Raw genomic sequence first — 16,579 nt, 5'->3', positions numbered from 1 at the left:
AAGAATTGAGGCGTTCAATGTTTACTTCTATGGAAGTCAACAGCCTGTAAATAAACAGATCGTCTCTATTGCTCTAGTTCATTACTGTTCATGCTCTCATTCAATTTTCAGGAAATAAATAACATCTTTAGAAAGCTCTAATTTCATTTCCCATGCATAATAGAAGATTAAAGAGAGACAGTTTTGTTGACAGATTACATGGGTCTCTTAGATTCTACCAGCTAGAATCTTAACTGAATGATTTAAATACATGAAGTAGAAGAATATGTAACAATAATAATCGGACTTCCTTTTTGATGGCACTGAGTATATATTTCAATACACGTAAACAAAGTGTATCCTTTACAAGATGAAAGTAAATCTCTGCTCATTAAATTATGATATAGTTTTGTTAAAACATAAATGGAATCCAGTTTAGAAAAGATGTTCCAAAAGATGCCACAATTATCCGTGTTGCAAACACATTTCCAGATCATTTGTAGCTATTGCTTGATTCTCCATTAATGCATTTTTTGTTGATTCTCTGGTTATATTTCTTACTGAAGTTTTTTAGATATATTTTTATTATTCTTTTTAATCCTTTTTGTTGTATATAAAATACATGTTACATGTTACTTAAAAAATAAAAAAAGCCTCCAGCAATAAAAATCAGTATTCTCACATGTTGAAACAGAGGAGGCCAATAATGTAAGGGTTTTATGCTTATTCCACTAATTTGGTTTTATACTTATTCCTCTAATTAATGTTATTATTTGATTTTATGCTTATTCCACTAATTAATATTGACCTAATAAATATTATGGCTTGTATAAAACTTTCACCAAAATTTTAAAAGTCAGGAAACATTTAAAAAATAAAAGATCTTCGAAAAATAAGATGCGCGCATTACTGTTTGGAACACACACATACCCATTGAGATTAGTGTGATGTGATTTGTCCTGCAGCTGCTTCAAATTAAGAACAGGTGTGGAAGACAGATTATGCAAATACTCATATTAATGTAATTGTCAAATTGGTGTGTTTACCATTGTGCTTTTAAAGAGTAGACTGTACTCCTATTTTAAATGTAAATTAGCTTCATTCTTGAGAGCAGCTATTGGATAATGAAACATGGTCCTGGCTTAGAAATGAATACTTTCTAATAGTAACACAATTCTAAAATTTTGACATTTTCTTTCCTGGTAAACTGTTTAATACATTTAAAAAATGGCGACTCTATACTATTTTTAGTACATATATAGCCCTGGTGGTTTTGTGCAAGTTTGTGATCCTGGCTCTGGGCTACTATTTTCTTTTTCTATTGTTATGCATGGTGATTACTCTGGTAGCTTTTGCTCTCCTTCCATCTTTTCTAATTCAGAACACATCTCAGCTGTCCATCTTTGTGGACCTAAACTCTCAAAAATAAATTCTTTGGAGAAGTTACATTATATTTATTTTAATAATAATGGAATCTAGTTACTTTCAATTGTATTTTCGTATTTTAAGTGTCAAACACTAATTTTGATATTTTAAACCATGTTTTGCGAATACAGAGCAGCCTTTTACTACTAGTTCACTCATGTATCTGTGTGAGGATTTTGTACTTGCTCAGTGTAGTGATACAGACTCCCCTGCCCAATAAAGGGCTTTATCTTAGTCCCCATCCGGCCTTTAGTGACAGGTGTTGTGGGTGATCATAAGTAAATAGGTGACTAAGCCAATGAAAAGGAAAGCTGAGGCGTCAACCAGAGATGTTAGAGAAGTCACATTTCTCATGTTCCTATTCTTTTTTAATGCCTCTTTTTCTCTAACAAAAGAGAGATTCTAAAGCATTTGTGATTTTATTTCACTTGGCTACCATATATATTCATTGCTCGCTTGATGTACCCGATAATGTGTTTATTTATGCTGTCTTATTTCAGAATAGGAAACAGGCTTGGAAAGGTTAAATTACACTATCTAAGGTCACATAGCTGGTAGTTTGAGCTGCTACATGAATTCAAGTCTGTCTGATTCCAATTCCTGTGCTTTTTATCCTGGTATTAATCACTGATAGCATATGCCTCTTAATTGCTGTCCAAAAGGTCTCTCAAATTTTTCATTTTTGGAAAACAAGTTTAAAATAACAAGGATGATGAGGTATGAAACGGGAATCCTGCCTTTTCTTGATTGTCTTCATTGTCCAGGATCTAGATCCATTTGTGACTGCGATAAAGCTGTGGTTTGCAAGGGAAGAGATGGGGGAATGAGTGGAAACTCCCTGGAGGAGTCTCTGTCACCACTATGGTTAAAAGATTCTACTGGAGTGATTCTGGCTTCCAATATTCCTTTCTGTCCTGTACTTCATCATCTCCACCTGTTGGGAGGCACTGTTGAGAATGCAGTGGGACTTGATGATGCAGTTAGATGTTTACCCAACAATGTGTAGAATAATCTTTTGATACGAAAAAAAAAAAAAGTGCAGGGCAGAGCTGGGACTCTGCGGGAGTTTCTCTTGGCATCGTAAGAGTTTTCTATGCCTAATGGGAAGAGTTTCTGTTGGAAAGAGTACTATTTTTAAATAATTGATCCTCTTCCTTAAGGTTTCCTCTCTACCTCACATCACAGTCAGGAGGGAGAAGAGGTTGATAGGGAGCAAATTATAATCAGAGATGCCAACAAGATAAGCTTCTGTGTGTGCAGCTTGCAGTCTCTATTCCTCATTAAAGAGTCTATCATTTATCATTATTGGCAAGAAAAGGAGCTGCCACTGAGACCAACAGCGGATAAAAAGTAGCTGATCCAAGGGCTGCTGCTGCTTCCCCTGCAGGGATCAGAAAAGGACCTGTCACAACTTCTAGTCCCCTCGTAAATTCCTAGGGCGACATGATTTCAATTGCTCCTCAACGAGGAGTAAAGCACATGGTAAAGGAGATGCTGATACTTTCTGAATTTTGACCAATGAAAGTATGATTCAGTGTTTTGTCGTGATGCGTAATAGATACAGCAGTTGCTCTGTGTACTTCATTCATGGAGTAAAGTCCAAATCCAAAAATGCATTTCTATGGAAAAGATTCCTGAGGGGTAATTAAAGGTCTTGCCCAGTCCATCGACTCCAAGGACATGTAGGGTTAGCGCCTCCTCCAAAAAGGCAGTGAATGGCTCCTTTTGGTCCTGCCACTCACTACTTATGATGTATCTGTTAAAGTTGAGGATAGATGCATTTCAGAAGTACTTTAAACAAGAGTGTCTTACTTCTAGTATGATGTTTAAAAGTGTATCACTACAAGACCATCAGCTAAGCTAAGGTTTCTACTAACAAAAAATTAATAACTTTATGGATAGTTTTTGTTGTTTTTGAAAAAAAAAAAAAACAACAACCCTGAATCAAGTTGAAAGCTACACAGCACTTCTAATGCATTACTCTCTGTTTTATTTCACCTATTAAATTATTAGTTTAACTTATTTCATAGTAATTTTAATTTTTTTCAGATATGGAGATTAATACATAAAATGCATTTTTTTTTAATTAAGCAAGAAAGGCTTTTTCTTTAAAAAATGTTAAATCCCTACCCTGAATCCTTGGGCTCTAACCCTATGTGCATACATTCTTGGACAATGTGTCAAGGTAAAAAAATCTAAGGTTTATGCTTGTGCTCAGTGTCTTGACTTGAAATAGTCAGAATATTGACTTACTTAGAAATTGGAAGCTGGTTTAATACATTGTGCCAGCCGTCCTGAAAGCCATTTCAATAGACTCTGTACCCTGGCATTTGTTTTAGAAATAATTGCATGCAAATGTAGCTTAACATCTGTACTATGTCTCTTAATCCTAACCAGGCATTTTCCATTAGATGGAGTCTGAAAATCACATTAAGAAAAATATATCATCTGTGAAATTATATTCTGAATGCCCCAAATAGCAAGGAAAGGGGCAATATCCAGTAAATCTAGTACGAAGCATTCCTTTCTTTTTCTGAACCCCAAATTTTAAAAAGTTCATTTCATTTCCTTGAGTGCTGCATTTATAAAATTGAACTAAGATCTTATGTTTTCCAAAGTTTTCAGTGTAGTTAATCACAAAACTTTCTGGGAGATAAAAATATCCTGGTGTGTCACATCAAGTTATTTTTTTTAACTTTTGCTTGGTAATACAAAAGTTAATTTAGTTCTGTACCTTTATTGTGACACGATTCAGACACGTTACATTTTAGTACTCTTCTGGTCTTGCAGCCCAGTTTTCCAAATGAAATTTTGATACTGAACTGACTTTAAATATACTTGAATTTACCAGTAGACTTAAGGAATTGGGAAAAAATAATAAGGAATAAGACATATGTAAGGTCCTAGGAAAGCAGCTGACTGGAAGGAGGAGGAAGGAAAATTCCTGGAAACAAAAAGTGATTTCTTGCCACCGTAAAGATTTTAAAAGAATCACTTGTGCCAACATGTACTGGTCAGTTACTTTCAGGATCACAGTTATAGTATTCTAAATACTTCCGAAATGTTTTATGTATTTAACCCTTCAATGAATCCTCCAAGAGAAAAGGCAGATGAAGTACACATTTAGTGATGAGAAATTTGAGGCACGTGAAGGCCACTTTACGTGATGCTCTTGAAGATCTGGCCTCTGCTTCTCCCTTTTGTCCTCATGCCTGCCACCCTGTCTGTTCTCTGGCCTTGCTAGACCATCTGTCTCTGTTTCTCTGAATGCAGCAGGGGGTCATTTAGCTGCAAGCCTTCCTATAGGCTGCTCCTTTGATCTTGAAAGCTCCCTACCTCCACCCACCACATACCCATTTTGTATATCAACATCTACTCATCATCACCTGGGCTAAAATCCTTTTCTGTCCTTCCTCTATGCTTCCATGGCACCCCGCACATCCATCTTTTATAGCATATAATATGTTACTAGTCACTAGTAGTTCGTCTTCCTGATTTGACTATAAATTATTTGGGTTAGGTGCTACCACTTGACTTTGTATCCACAGAAGTGAGAGGGACCCCCACCCAAAATTTGGTTCAGATGTCAAAGCTCATGACACTCCAAATACCAAGAGAACTTTGAGAGAAATTTTCTTCCTCACACAAGAAAGAGACTCCTGGGGAGAGCTGATTGGACACCAGCAGGTCCAGGAGGGAACGGGTTGGGTCTTTCTAGGGCCTCGGACGTGAGTTGGAGAAAAGATCCCTTGAGTGGGGATTTAAGTTTCCCTACAGTGGCAAAGGAGAGGTGCGTGCACAAGCTTTCTGCCCAGATATTGGACCAGAGGGGAAGGGGAGGTTGAGGATTAAAAAGAAGTCAGCAGCCAAGATAAAAAATAGAGTAGAACTCATTATGGTGACATAAAATATGTGATCAGTAAATCTGTGATGTCCTGTGCTGGCATACAGGACCGCTGCTCTGTACATTCTCACTTCATTGAGAAAGCTGTTTTTCCCATGGCGTACTCTGACCCTGTATTACCTCACCTAACTCAAGGTAGCAAGACACATCTGCATTTTCTTTCAACTACAAAGTAAAAAAGAAGAGCATAAACCTGGGACTGTTATTCTTATGTTTGCATAGTGATTTCTGCTTAGCCTCAATACACTCCGGAAAAGGAAAAATCGTATTACATTCAGTGTGTTCATTTTATCAATTCAGTAATTATTACATACTTAAATTTTTGTCTTCTGCCCTCCAGATGTTCATGAGAAATCCAACTCCCTATTTTTTTCAGAAGAGCTTAAAATATTTTCTTGAATAAAATAAGCAAACAAGTCACATGAAAAATTACAATCGTCACTAATATTCTGTAGGAGTATCTCAAGCCAGAAGTGTCTGTTAACTGCTGCCTTCATTCCCTCTTAAAATATAATAACTACATCACTTGTAAGAGCACTGTGGGTATCTTTTGTTTTTCAGTGACTTTAGACACATGAGAGATACTTGATTAACATCCCTGGAGATTCAAGTTGTCTACATAGTCAGGGAACAGTTGTAGGTCTTATCCTTCTCACAGACGGCAGCCAGGTCATCTGTCCCATCCTTGATCTCAGCCTCACCTGTGCAGACAGCCAGGTGCTTGGGTAAGAGGTGTCCATATCTTTCTATTCTTGACTCCTCTGCTGAGATTTCTAACAAGGGTGCCAATTAGTGCCAGTTATGATGGCAGTTTTCTGAGGTGAATGAGACAGGATTGACAAAAACAGAGCGAAAAATCTGACTTCAACATTGTTATATTCTGTAATTTTTCTTAATTCTTCAGTACTTTTTCACTATGAAATGGGGATCAAATCTTATTTTGGAAATTTCAGTGTGTGGAATTGATTACTATTAAGTACTTTAAAATCACAAATCTTCCCAAGTGTCTGTGGTATCTAGATGGAGACAATGGCAACCTTCTGAAAAAAGTGTTGACTGACTAAATAGAATGAAAGAATGAAAACTTACCTATAATGCAAATATCCTGAACACAAAAGACAAGGTTTCTCAAAGTAGAATTACAGAAGCTCTAAATCACAATCACCAAGATGCTTTTTTAAATGCATATTCTTGTACCCTGTCCCAGATCTTTTGCATCTGATTCTCTAGGAATGTAGCCTTGAACCTGGCAGTTATAACAACTTATCCAGAGATTTTTTCACATGCTAAAGTTTGAGAACCTGTACAATTGTGCACAGAAGCCTTAAAAATAAATACAAAAATATGACCTTTTGGGGCACCTGGGCGTCTCAGTGTGTTGAGCATCTGACTTTGGCTCAGGTCATGACCTCGCAGTTCCTGAGTTCAGGCCCTGCTTCGGGGTCTCTGCTGTCAGCACAGGGCCCACTTTGATCCTCTGTCCCCCTCTCTCTCTGCCCCTCCCCCTCTCTCAAAAATAAATAAACATTTAAAAAGAAAAGCATGACCTTTTGTAAATAATTTCAGCTCCTTGGACTTCATTTCCCTTCTCTGCAAAGTGATTCTTTGATGGCCACATCATGTGCTCCTCAACTTTATGTGGGTTTTGCAGTCTGTGCCACAGGGGGAAAAAAAGGAAGGCAGGGCTAACCCAACCACTTTGAGCCACTGGACTTAGGAAATATACAAAATCTTTTCCAGGCATTAGTTCTGTTTTCTTCACCTTTTCTTCAGAGCTAGACAGCTTTGAATCTGTTTTTCAAACATGGGCTGGAGAAGGATGAAGCAATTTGAATTTGCTAAGCCAACACAGAACGTCCTGGCACAACCCTGGCCACACTGTCCCGGGGGCAGTTTCCGTAAGATATAATGAATGGCCTCAAAACAGCCAACCAAACCAACAAACTAAACAGTTGGAGTAGAAGAAAGGCCAACCAACTGTTTAATTTTGTTCTTGTTTTATACCAGGTCAAGAGTGGCTATATTTCTTGACTAGCTAAACACTTTTTAAAAAACTTGTGTACCTTTAAAATGTGGACTACGGTTCCATTCAGATATCATTGTATTTCAGCTTTTTTTAAACATGTTAAAGAAAAGGGAACCTGGCTGGCTCAGTCAGTGGAGCATACAACTCTTGATCTTGGAGTTGTGAGTTCAAACCCTATGTTGGGTGTAGAGATTACTAAAAAATAAAATCTGGGGCACCTGGGTGGCTCAGTCGGTTGAGCATCTGACTTCAGCTTAGGTCATAATCTCACAGTCCGTGAGTTTGAGCCCCGCATCGGGCTCTTTGCTGACAGCTCAGAGCCTGGAGACTGCTCTGCATTCTGTGTCTCCCTCTCTCTCTGACCCTCTCTCGTTCATGCTCTGTCTCTCTCTGTCTCAAAAATAAATATTAAAATTTTTTTTTAAATAAAAAAATAAAATCTGAAGAAATGTTAAAGAAAAGTTTGAGCACAGCTTCAGCCAACCTCAAGTAACAAACTTACTTAAAACATTTTTATTTGTTATAAACGATCAATATATAATTCTTGCCTATTTTTCTATGAAACGTATACCTTCATCAACTTTGCAAAAATTATATTCTTTCTTTTAGAAGTCACTTCACCTTGTTACTGAATGCAAACACAATCATATTAATTTTTGCTTTGCTGCATCAGGTTTCTAAAAAGATAAAAAATAATGTATTTTATTTTAATTTTATTGAAATATCATTGACATACAATAATATATTAATTCCAGGTATACAATGTAATGATTCAACATGTATATACATTATGAAATGATCCCCACAATAAGTCTAGTTAACATCTGTCACCAAAGTTATTGCAGTATTATTGACTCTATTTCCTATGCTGTACTTTACATACCCATGACTTACTTAGTTTATAATTGGAAGTTTGTACCTCTTAATCCCTTTCCTCTATTTCACCCATCCTCCCATCCCTCTGGCAACCACCCATTTGTTCTCTGTATTTATGAGACTGTTTCTGTTTTGTTTTTTTGGATTCACATGTAAGTGAACTTATATGGTATTTATCTTTCTTTGTCTAACTTACTTCTCTTAGCAGAATACCCTGCAGGTCCATCCATGTTGTCGCAAATTGCAAGATTTCTTCCTTTTTTATGTTTGAGTAATACTGCATTGTATACATGGATGCCACATCTTCATTATTCATCATCTTTTGATGGGACTCAGGACGCTTCCATGTCTTAGCTATTGTGAATAATGTTACAATGAACATAGGGGTACATATATCTTTTCAAATTAGAGTTTTTGTTTTCTTCAGATTCAGAAGTGGAATTGCTGGGTGGTATGGTATTTCTAACTTTCTGAGGAACCATTGTACTGTTTTATTTTTTCTTTAATTTATTAATTTATTTTGAGAAAAAGAGCAGACGGAAGGGCAGAGAAAGAAGGAGAGAATCACAAGCAGGATCCCCACTGTCAGTGCCAAGCCTGACAAGAGGGGGACACTTAACCAACTGATCCACCCAGGTGCCCCATTCCTCCCCACTGTCTTCTGTAGTGGCTGCACCAGTTTACATTCTCACCAATTGGGCCCAAAAGTTTCCTTTTTTTTCCACATCCTCGTCAACACTTGTTATTTCTTGCCTTATTGATACTAGCCAATCTGACAACTGTGAAGTGATATCTCATTGAGGTTTTGATTTGCATTTCCCTGATGATGAGTGATATCAAGGATCTTTTCATGTGCCTGCTTGCCATCTGTACATCTTCTTTGGAAAAGTATCTGTTCAGGTCCTCTGATTTGGAGCATTTGTTTTGTTTGGCATTGGTTGTATGAGCTCTTTATATATTTTTGATATTAACCCCCTATCGTTTGTAAATATCTTCTGTCATTCAGTAGGTTTCCCTTTAGGTTCATTGTTTCCTTTACTACACAAAAGCTTTAGTTTAATGTAGTCCCAATAATTTATCTTTGCTTTTGTTGCCTTTTTGCCTTTGCCTGAGGTGATAGATACCCCCTCCACCGCCAAAAAAAGGATTGCTAAGGTTGATGTCCAGTAGTTTACTGCTTAGGTTTTCTTTTAGGAGTTATATGGTTTCATATCTTATGTTTAGGTCTTCACTCCATTTTGAGTTTATTTTTGTTGTTAGTGTAAGAAAGGTCCAGTTTCGCTTTTTTTGTTTTTTGTTTTTTGTTTTTTGTTTTTGCATGTAGCTGTCTAGTTTTCTCGACACCATTTGTTGAAGAGACTCTCTTTTCCCCATTGTATATTCTTGTCTCTTTTGTCATGGATTAATTGACCATATAAGTGTGGGTTTATTTTTGGCCTCTCTGTTCTGTTCTGTTGATCTATGTGGCTATTTTTGTGCCCGTGTCATTACTGTTTGGATTAATATAACTTTGTAGAATGGCTTAAAATTTGCGATTGTGATACCTCCAGGTCTGTTCTTCTTTCTCAAGATTGTTTTGCCTCTTCAGGATCTTTTATGGTTCCATATACATTTAAGGATTATTTGTTTTAGTTCTGTGAAAAATGTTCTTGGTATTTTGATAGGGATTGCATTCACTCTGTAGACTACTTTGGGTAATATCATTTTAACAATATTAGTTTTTCCAATCCATGAGCATGGTATATCTTTCCATTTTTCTGTGTCATGCTTAATTTCTTTTATCACTGTCATGTAGTTTTCAGAGTACAGATATTTTACCTCCGTGGTTAAAAGATTTTTTATTCATGTGAAAGAGGCTTTGATTTGTATCATGAAGTCTAATGAGAGACTAAAAGCTATTTGTATGCAGATATGACGGCTTGGGAATTTGTGTATACTTTACATCGTGTAGTAGTGCATACATAGTAGGACTTTAATAATATTTTTATTTGAAAAAAATTGAATGTTCTGAAGCAGTAATGACAGCGAATAAATATTAAGTACATTGTTGAACATATGGGTTCCAGCACTGTTCTAGATACAAATCAGTGTATTTAATCTTATGATGGTGTCACTTATTACCCTTCCTAGGGAGAGGGGCCAAGAGAGGCTAAATAACTTGCTCAAGTTCACACCGCTAGTAAGTGTTGAGTCAGGATCTGAACCCTGTCATACTGTCTCCAGAGCTAGTATTTTTGTTTTCAACACTGAATGGCTTACTTTTTATTGTTTTAGCAGAAAATTACAATGATCCATATTTAACAGAAGAATAGATTCCTTCTGAAGTTAATGTCGAAAGCTCATTCCAGTACACTGTCCTGACCTTTTCACTGTTAAAAGGTTCTTTTGTGCTTATTTGAAACAGATGCAAACATTTAAAATATCCATTCACATTGTATTTCCCTGCGATTTGCTGGAATATGTCAGGTTGCCTGTAGGAGACCCATTTCTAAATGACTGTCTGATTTCATTCGCCTTGCTACTCCTTTACAGACCCGCAACTTCATGAATCTAGTAAAGCATGGTTGATTAGAGACTTATTAGCCTCTTTCGCCAATATTCTATCACTTTCTGTTGTAGAAAGCTCTAGGACAGGCAGGAGAAGAAGCTGGGTGGGTTTTTCAAAGCACAGTTTTTTCAACCAAGCCTTTTGGCAAGACAGGGTGACGGGCTAATGGTAGTGCAAAATTTATTCCCACATACTTTTAACTCCAGGAGTTATTAGTTTGGAGTAAAAGCTTTTGCCTTTCAAATGATTTGCTTTCTCCTATTATTGTTCTTCAGTAAACTTTAAGTTGGCTTTCTATTTTCACAAATTTTGCTTTTTAACTCTTTCTTTCTTGCTCAACTCTTTCTTTCTTTTTATTTTAATTTTTTCAAAGTTTATTTATTTATTTTGAGAGCTAGAGAGCAGGGGAGGGACAGAGAGAGAGAAGAAGAGATGGAGAGAATCCCAAGCAGGCTCTGCACTGTCACCGCGAAGTCTGACTCGGGGCTCAAACTCAGGAGCCCAAATCAAGAGCCGGTTGCTTAACCAACTGAGCCACCCAGGCACCCTGCTTGCTCAACTCTTTCTATTGTTTAAAATGCATATACTTTAAAATTTTGCATGCTAAGTGGCAGGGGCAAAAAAAAAATGTCACTGTGAGTCGTTAGTGTGGGGCAGTCCCTATCTCTTGTCCCTAAGGATCAATGAATGACACTATCATTTTAGTGTACTTTATTTCTATCTGTGTTAACAAGAATGATTTAGCATTGTCCATCTGTGAGTGTTTTGGTGAGTTAAAGTTTCTGGTTAATAAAAATATGACATTATGGATTTTACAGAATCAAAAAATAATGAAAGTATACTTTGTACAGTGAGAACATATATTTTAATGATCTGAAGGTCTCTCAGAAGTATGCTGTGTATCAAAGTTTATCTCATTGTTTATCATTTAAAACCACATTTGGGAAATGTTTGAGAAGCAACTCAAGAAAATACGTTTGGATTATACTTGGATTTATTGAAATTATATTTCTGAGTCATTTGAGCTAAGAATGGAGAATATTCTCTCTCACCGTGAAGCTCCAGACTACTTTCATCCCAAACCTCTCATCTGTAGAGAGGAGTAGTGAAAATCTCCTCATAATAAAATCCTTCTGATATTTGCACACTTGTATTCCTTAAATGGTACCTACACCATTTTATTCCGTAGCATCTTTTGTGTATTCATTTTATCACTGTACTTGTACATTATCTGGAAATTTCTCATTTCTATATTTCTCGAGTGTTGAGGCTTACTATGTAAGCTTCTATGTATCCTTCCTTCTGACCCCGTGACTGGGATGGCAGATCTTCAGGACTCCAGTGTGTTTTGTGGTATGTTGAAGACACAAATTACAATATTTGATTTGGGTGCTCTTGAAAGAGTTTAAGGTGATATTGCTTATTTATGGAGTTTAGTTTTCAGTATAAATGTAAATAGTGTCATGGCACCTTCAGAGTTCTGGCGATGCTCACTTATTTTTGCTTTTATGTTGACGAGTGTTCATCTGAGGATTTTTTGTTAGTATGGTTCATTGCTACAGTATGGGGTCGCATTTCATTTTTTTTTTTTTTAGGATGCTTATGACCTTGTTAAATAGCAGTCCAAAAATCATGTGGCTTGTTTTGATTTTAACCAAAGTTACAGCTGCCTAGCTGTAAAGCAGTCAGTTTCTCTTATTATGACTAGTTCTTCAACTTGTACTGTTTTAAATTGCCTGCAATTAGCATATTTCAACCTTATTTTTAGGTTTAAATTGCAGTGTGAGAGTGTACTCTCCTCTTAGCTAATTAGTGCTATCAAGGAACAGTAGGTTACCTCATTAGTACCATGTGCATTTAATTAAAGAAGAGAAAATTGGAGTTAACCTCATAGTTAATATTTTCACAGAGTGCTACAATGCCAACACCTTCAATTGGAGTCACACCCCTGTGTATCTAATTATGCACTGGTGCCAAATAAGGTTAGCAAGGATACTACAAGGCTGTTGACAAAATAATTTAGATGAAAACGTGTTTGTTGGATTCTGACAGTAAAATATAACTTGAACATTTTTTTTTTCTGTAGTCCTCATCTGCCAGCATCAGGTTAACATACTTCTCCATAGGAAATGAAAGGAAAGGTATATTTTGGAAGCCATTTTTCCTGTTTGAATTAATGCTGCTCTTATCTTGCAGAAAATGGCGCGTAGTCATGTAAAGTATATACAATCCGTTTCTTAAACAGAGACCCTGAACTTCAGAGATGTATTTGAAAAGAATTATTTATAAGATGTAATATTTACATGCATCAAACCACTACAAATACTCCCTGACACCCCTACCACAGCCCTCCTTGCTTTTCTTCTTTTCTGATATAATTTCCCTTGTGGATCTTATGAATGGGGATCATCCTTTCATATCATACGTGAAGTCTAAGGATGTGTTGTCACATGGTCTGTTCAAATGCAGTGTAATCCTTTTGCCCTTCAGACAAAATCTTTGAAATGTCTCATGCTACTTAGGTAAAAAATGACATTCCATGTCATTTATCAATAAATAATCACTTTGCTTTTACAGATAGAAATGCAAACTATACATTTGAGTGTATAGAGTAGTTCTCAGTGCAAGTGGTTCAATTCAACAGGTTTTCACAGAGATTCTAGAGTTTGGCTCCGTGGTCTCAAATATATATTTAATGGCAACATTTGTGTTAATAGTAATGCATGGCCAAGGCAGTTTACTTAAAGAGATTCCTGTGATTATCCTCACATTTCATGACAAGACAGGATTCATGTTCATCTGTATTGTTATAATGGAGTACAAGTCAACAGTTAGCTTTTTCAAAAACACATAATTAAAGTTTTAAGGATAAATACCACCCCATACTCTAAAATCACAGTATCATTTAAATTTATAGGAGTATTCATTAACATTGGCCATAATTTTAGCTTAGAAATGGGAAGTGAGGTTGCTAAGTCAAGATCATGGCAGACAAATTACTTTTGGTTACTGGTTAATTCATTATGTTCAAATATCCAACTCTGTATCTGCCAAATTATTTTTATTTTTTAAATCTATACCATTTTTAACCGTGACACAAAGATGGAATAATCTCATCTATGTTCACCTACCAAGATAATAATCCAAAAATCTTTTTTAATGATATTGTACATTATTAGTTTGAGCATTAAGATTGGAGGGAAAAAAAGCCAACTCCTGATTCTCTTTGTTTAATCTAGGAATTGCTTCCAGAAACAAAATTATGTGTCTGTGGCCACTCTTCTGGTGATGGGCATCCTCACAACACATTTGCAGTAAGTTACACTGGGCAATTAGAAATTCGGCTACTAAGCACAAAGCCAGAGACCCAATCCCACTAAATAGATTATCTGTGATTTTCTATTAGCCACTCCCTTTCATTGATGCAGATAATCAAGAGATGATTAATGTTAAGATACTGATGTAATTAGTTGGTTTTCTGTTACTTCTTGTATTCTCTCTTCAATTATATTTCATCATGTATACACTTCACTGTTTCTATGAGTTGATGGCATTAAAATTTACCTGAAATATATAAAGGCATATGGTTGATTCACCACTACACCTTTCTTGAACTTTTAGGAATCGTTTGATGAGATAGTGCTGATATGCAAAAATTAAGTAGAAATTATGGATAGATACAATACATATTTACATATTTTAGGGAAAAGTTGACATTCCATGTCTGCAAGTTACCATATAAATATGCCAAGACCTTTTTTTTTTTTTTTACATATTCTGTCACTAGAGTACAATTTGTTTCCTTAGACTATAATATTCAATAAAAAAATGCTTTCATGACCCAATTCACATACCAGTTAGCCTTGGAAAAGAATAACAATCCTGAAGCGGCCATTCAAGAATTTTGAAATAGAGTGACTTCATGTTTTTAGATAGCATGGATACTACCTATATTCTTAAGGGATCTCTAAATATGTAAGTCATATATTTTCATATGTAGAATTTTTGCTTGTTCCCTTAAGAATTGAGGTACATACTTAGTTTCCATGGACTAGACTATTCCTAAATTGGCTCACCCAGAATTTATTTTTTAAGACTGTATACTTAGTATTTCCTATTTATAATTGATAGAACACATTACAATTAAGACGTTTATAAGCACATAGTCAGTGAATTCCTGAATAAAGAAGAAATTTCTAATTTTATACCTTGGCTCTTTTAAAAAAAGAATATTTTTCTTAGCAAAAACAGTGTTAGTTAATATGGAATGCTATCCTTTGTGGAAAATATTTAAACATAAGACATTTTTCAAATGTTCAATGCAAAACAGAAATAGAAGTGGAAACAACAACAGCATGCTATCTTATGGAAATAGTGAATGCAGAGGATTGGTAGTGAATTTTGTACATTATAACAAGTTTTGTAATGATCTGAAATTATCTAGTTTGAGTTCCATTCATTTTAATCCTAAAGAGTTTGCCCCTCCTGAGCTTTCTTGACAACAATAATGAAAAAAATACCAGAAATTAAAAAGTTGTGATAAGTTTTGCTGAAATGTGGAAGACTAATCTTATTTTCTAGGTATTCTCTGTTATTTTGTAGGAAGATAAATTTAAGATAAACTTCAAAAATAATTGTGTACTTTAACTTATTAATAAAGATTCATCCAAAAATATACTTGAAGAAAATAGTGCATTAAAAATGGAAAAGGCAGTATTTCTAATTGGTAGCACTTTTCCCTAAAATAATCCCAATGGAAAAATTGTTTTCATTAGACTGAAGAGTGAGCTGACTGAACTACTAATAGTGTTTGTTCTTTATCCAAAACTACTTCTACCATTTAAAAAAAAAATCATTCTCTATTCTGATGTAAACATAAATTTATAGCATCAGATCTTCATATTTTCACTGACATATTTTCATAATGAAAACAGACCACAGAGAAATTAAATGACTCACCAGAGGCCATTTAACTCCTCAATGGAAAGGCACATAGGCTGAAATTATTTATTTGTTTGTTTGTTTGTTTGTTTGTTTTAATGTTTATTTTTGAAAGAGAAATAGAGTGTGAGCAGGGAGGGGCAGAGAGAGAGGGAGACACACAATCTAAAGCATGCCCCAGGCTCTGAGCTGTCCGCACAGAGCCCAACATGGGGCTCAAACCCATGGACTGCCAGATCATGACCTGAGCATAGTCAGATGCTTAACCTGCTGAGGCACCCAAGCGCCCCAGCAAGGTTGAATTTGTACCCCAAGTCTGTGATCATCAGGGTATCAGTCTTTCCAAGGATATACCAGATTGTTCATGGTTGCCTTGAGTGCTCTGCTGAAGGGGAATCTGAGGTTGTTACATGTGTCTGAGACTGTGGTTACTATCTAAAACAGAAAGAGAACTAGGATGAAGTAGTGAGGTCTGCTGTGGCTGATGGGGAGAAGGAGTATGGAAGTTCATGAACCAGGTATTTGCCATCCCTACAGTGCACCAAACTTAATACTTCAAATTAATCACTGAGTGACTCTGCAAATGATGCTTCCTGACTTCCCCACACAAAGAAAACACTAAATATTCAGTAGGTGCTTATTGTACATTAGATACAAACTTTTGGCAAGCTAAAACGGCTACGTAATGGAATTTAAAATCAAGATTCAAACTAAGACAAATTATATCTGTTATTCATAGCTGACAATGTCTGTGTGATGGGCATAGCTCTGTTTTAGTAAATTTCATAAGTACCAATATGCTGGGGTGAAACTCACTTAAGTTCTGGAGCACCATAACTAGTGGGCTAAGAGGAAGAAAGGTGTAGAAAATATAGATAGA

At 35.9% G+C, this 16,579-nt stretch overlaps 1 protein-coding gene across 9 annotated transcripts in view; it reads left to right on the top strand.

The window, feature by feature from the left end:
- The window catches only part of FOXP2 (forkhead box P2), a 569,876-nt gene that overhangs the window by 430,305 nt on the left and 122,992 nt on the right, over window positions 1-16,579 (top strand). For 6 of the 9 annotated variants that reach the window (XM_040472191.1, XM_040472186.1, XM_040472187.1 and 3 more), the window contains one exon: window positions 13,998-14,072. The exons of the other annotated variants lie outside the window; for them this stretch is intronic. In XM_040472191.1, the coding sequence (XP_040328125.1) occupies window positions 13,998-14,072 (75 nt within the window). The remainder of the gene's footprint in view (window positions 1-13,997; window positions 14,073-16,579) is intronic. 9 annotated transcript variants of the gene reach the window in all.

Source organism: Herpailurus yagouaroundi, unplaced genomic scaffold (genome assembly GCF_014898765.1).
Source record: "Herpailurus yagouaroundi ecotype Mexico unplaced genomic scaffold, PumYag 100, whole genome shotgun sequence".
Taxonomy (NCBI): domain Eukaryota; kingdom Metazoa; phylum Chordata; class Mammalia; order Carnivora; family Felidae; genus Herpailurus; species Herpailurus yagouaroundi.
Note: the sequence above shows the minus strand (reverse complement) of the source record. Positions and strands in the feature narration are given on the sequence as shown.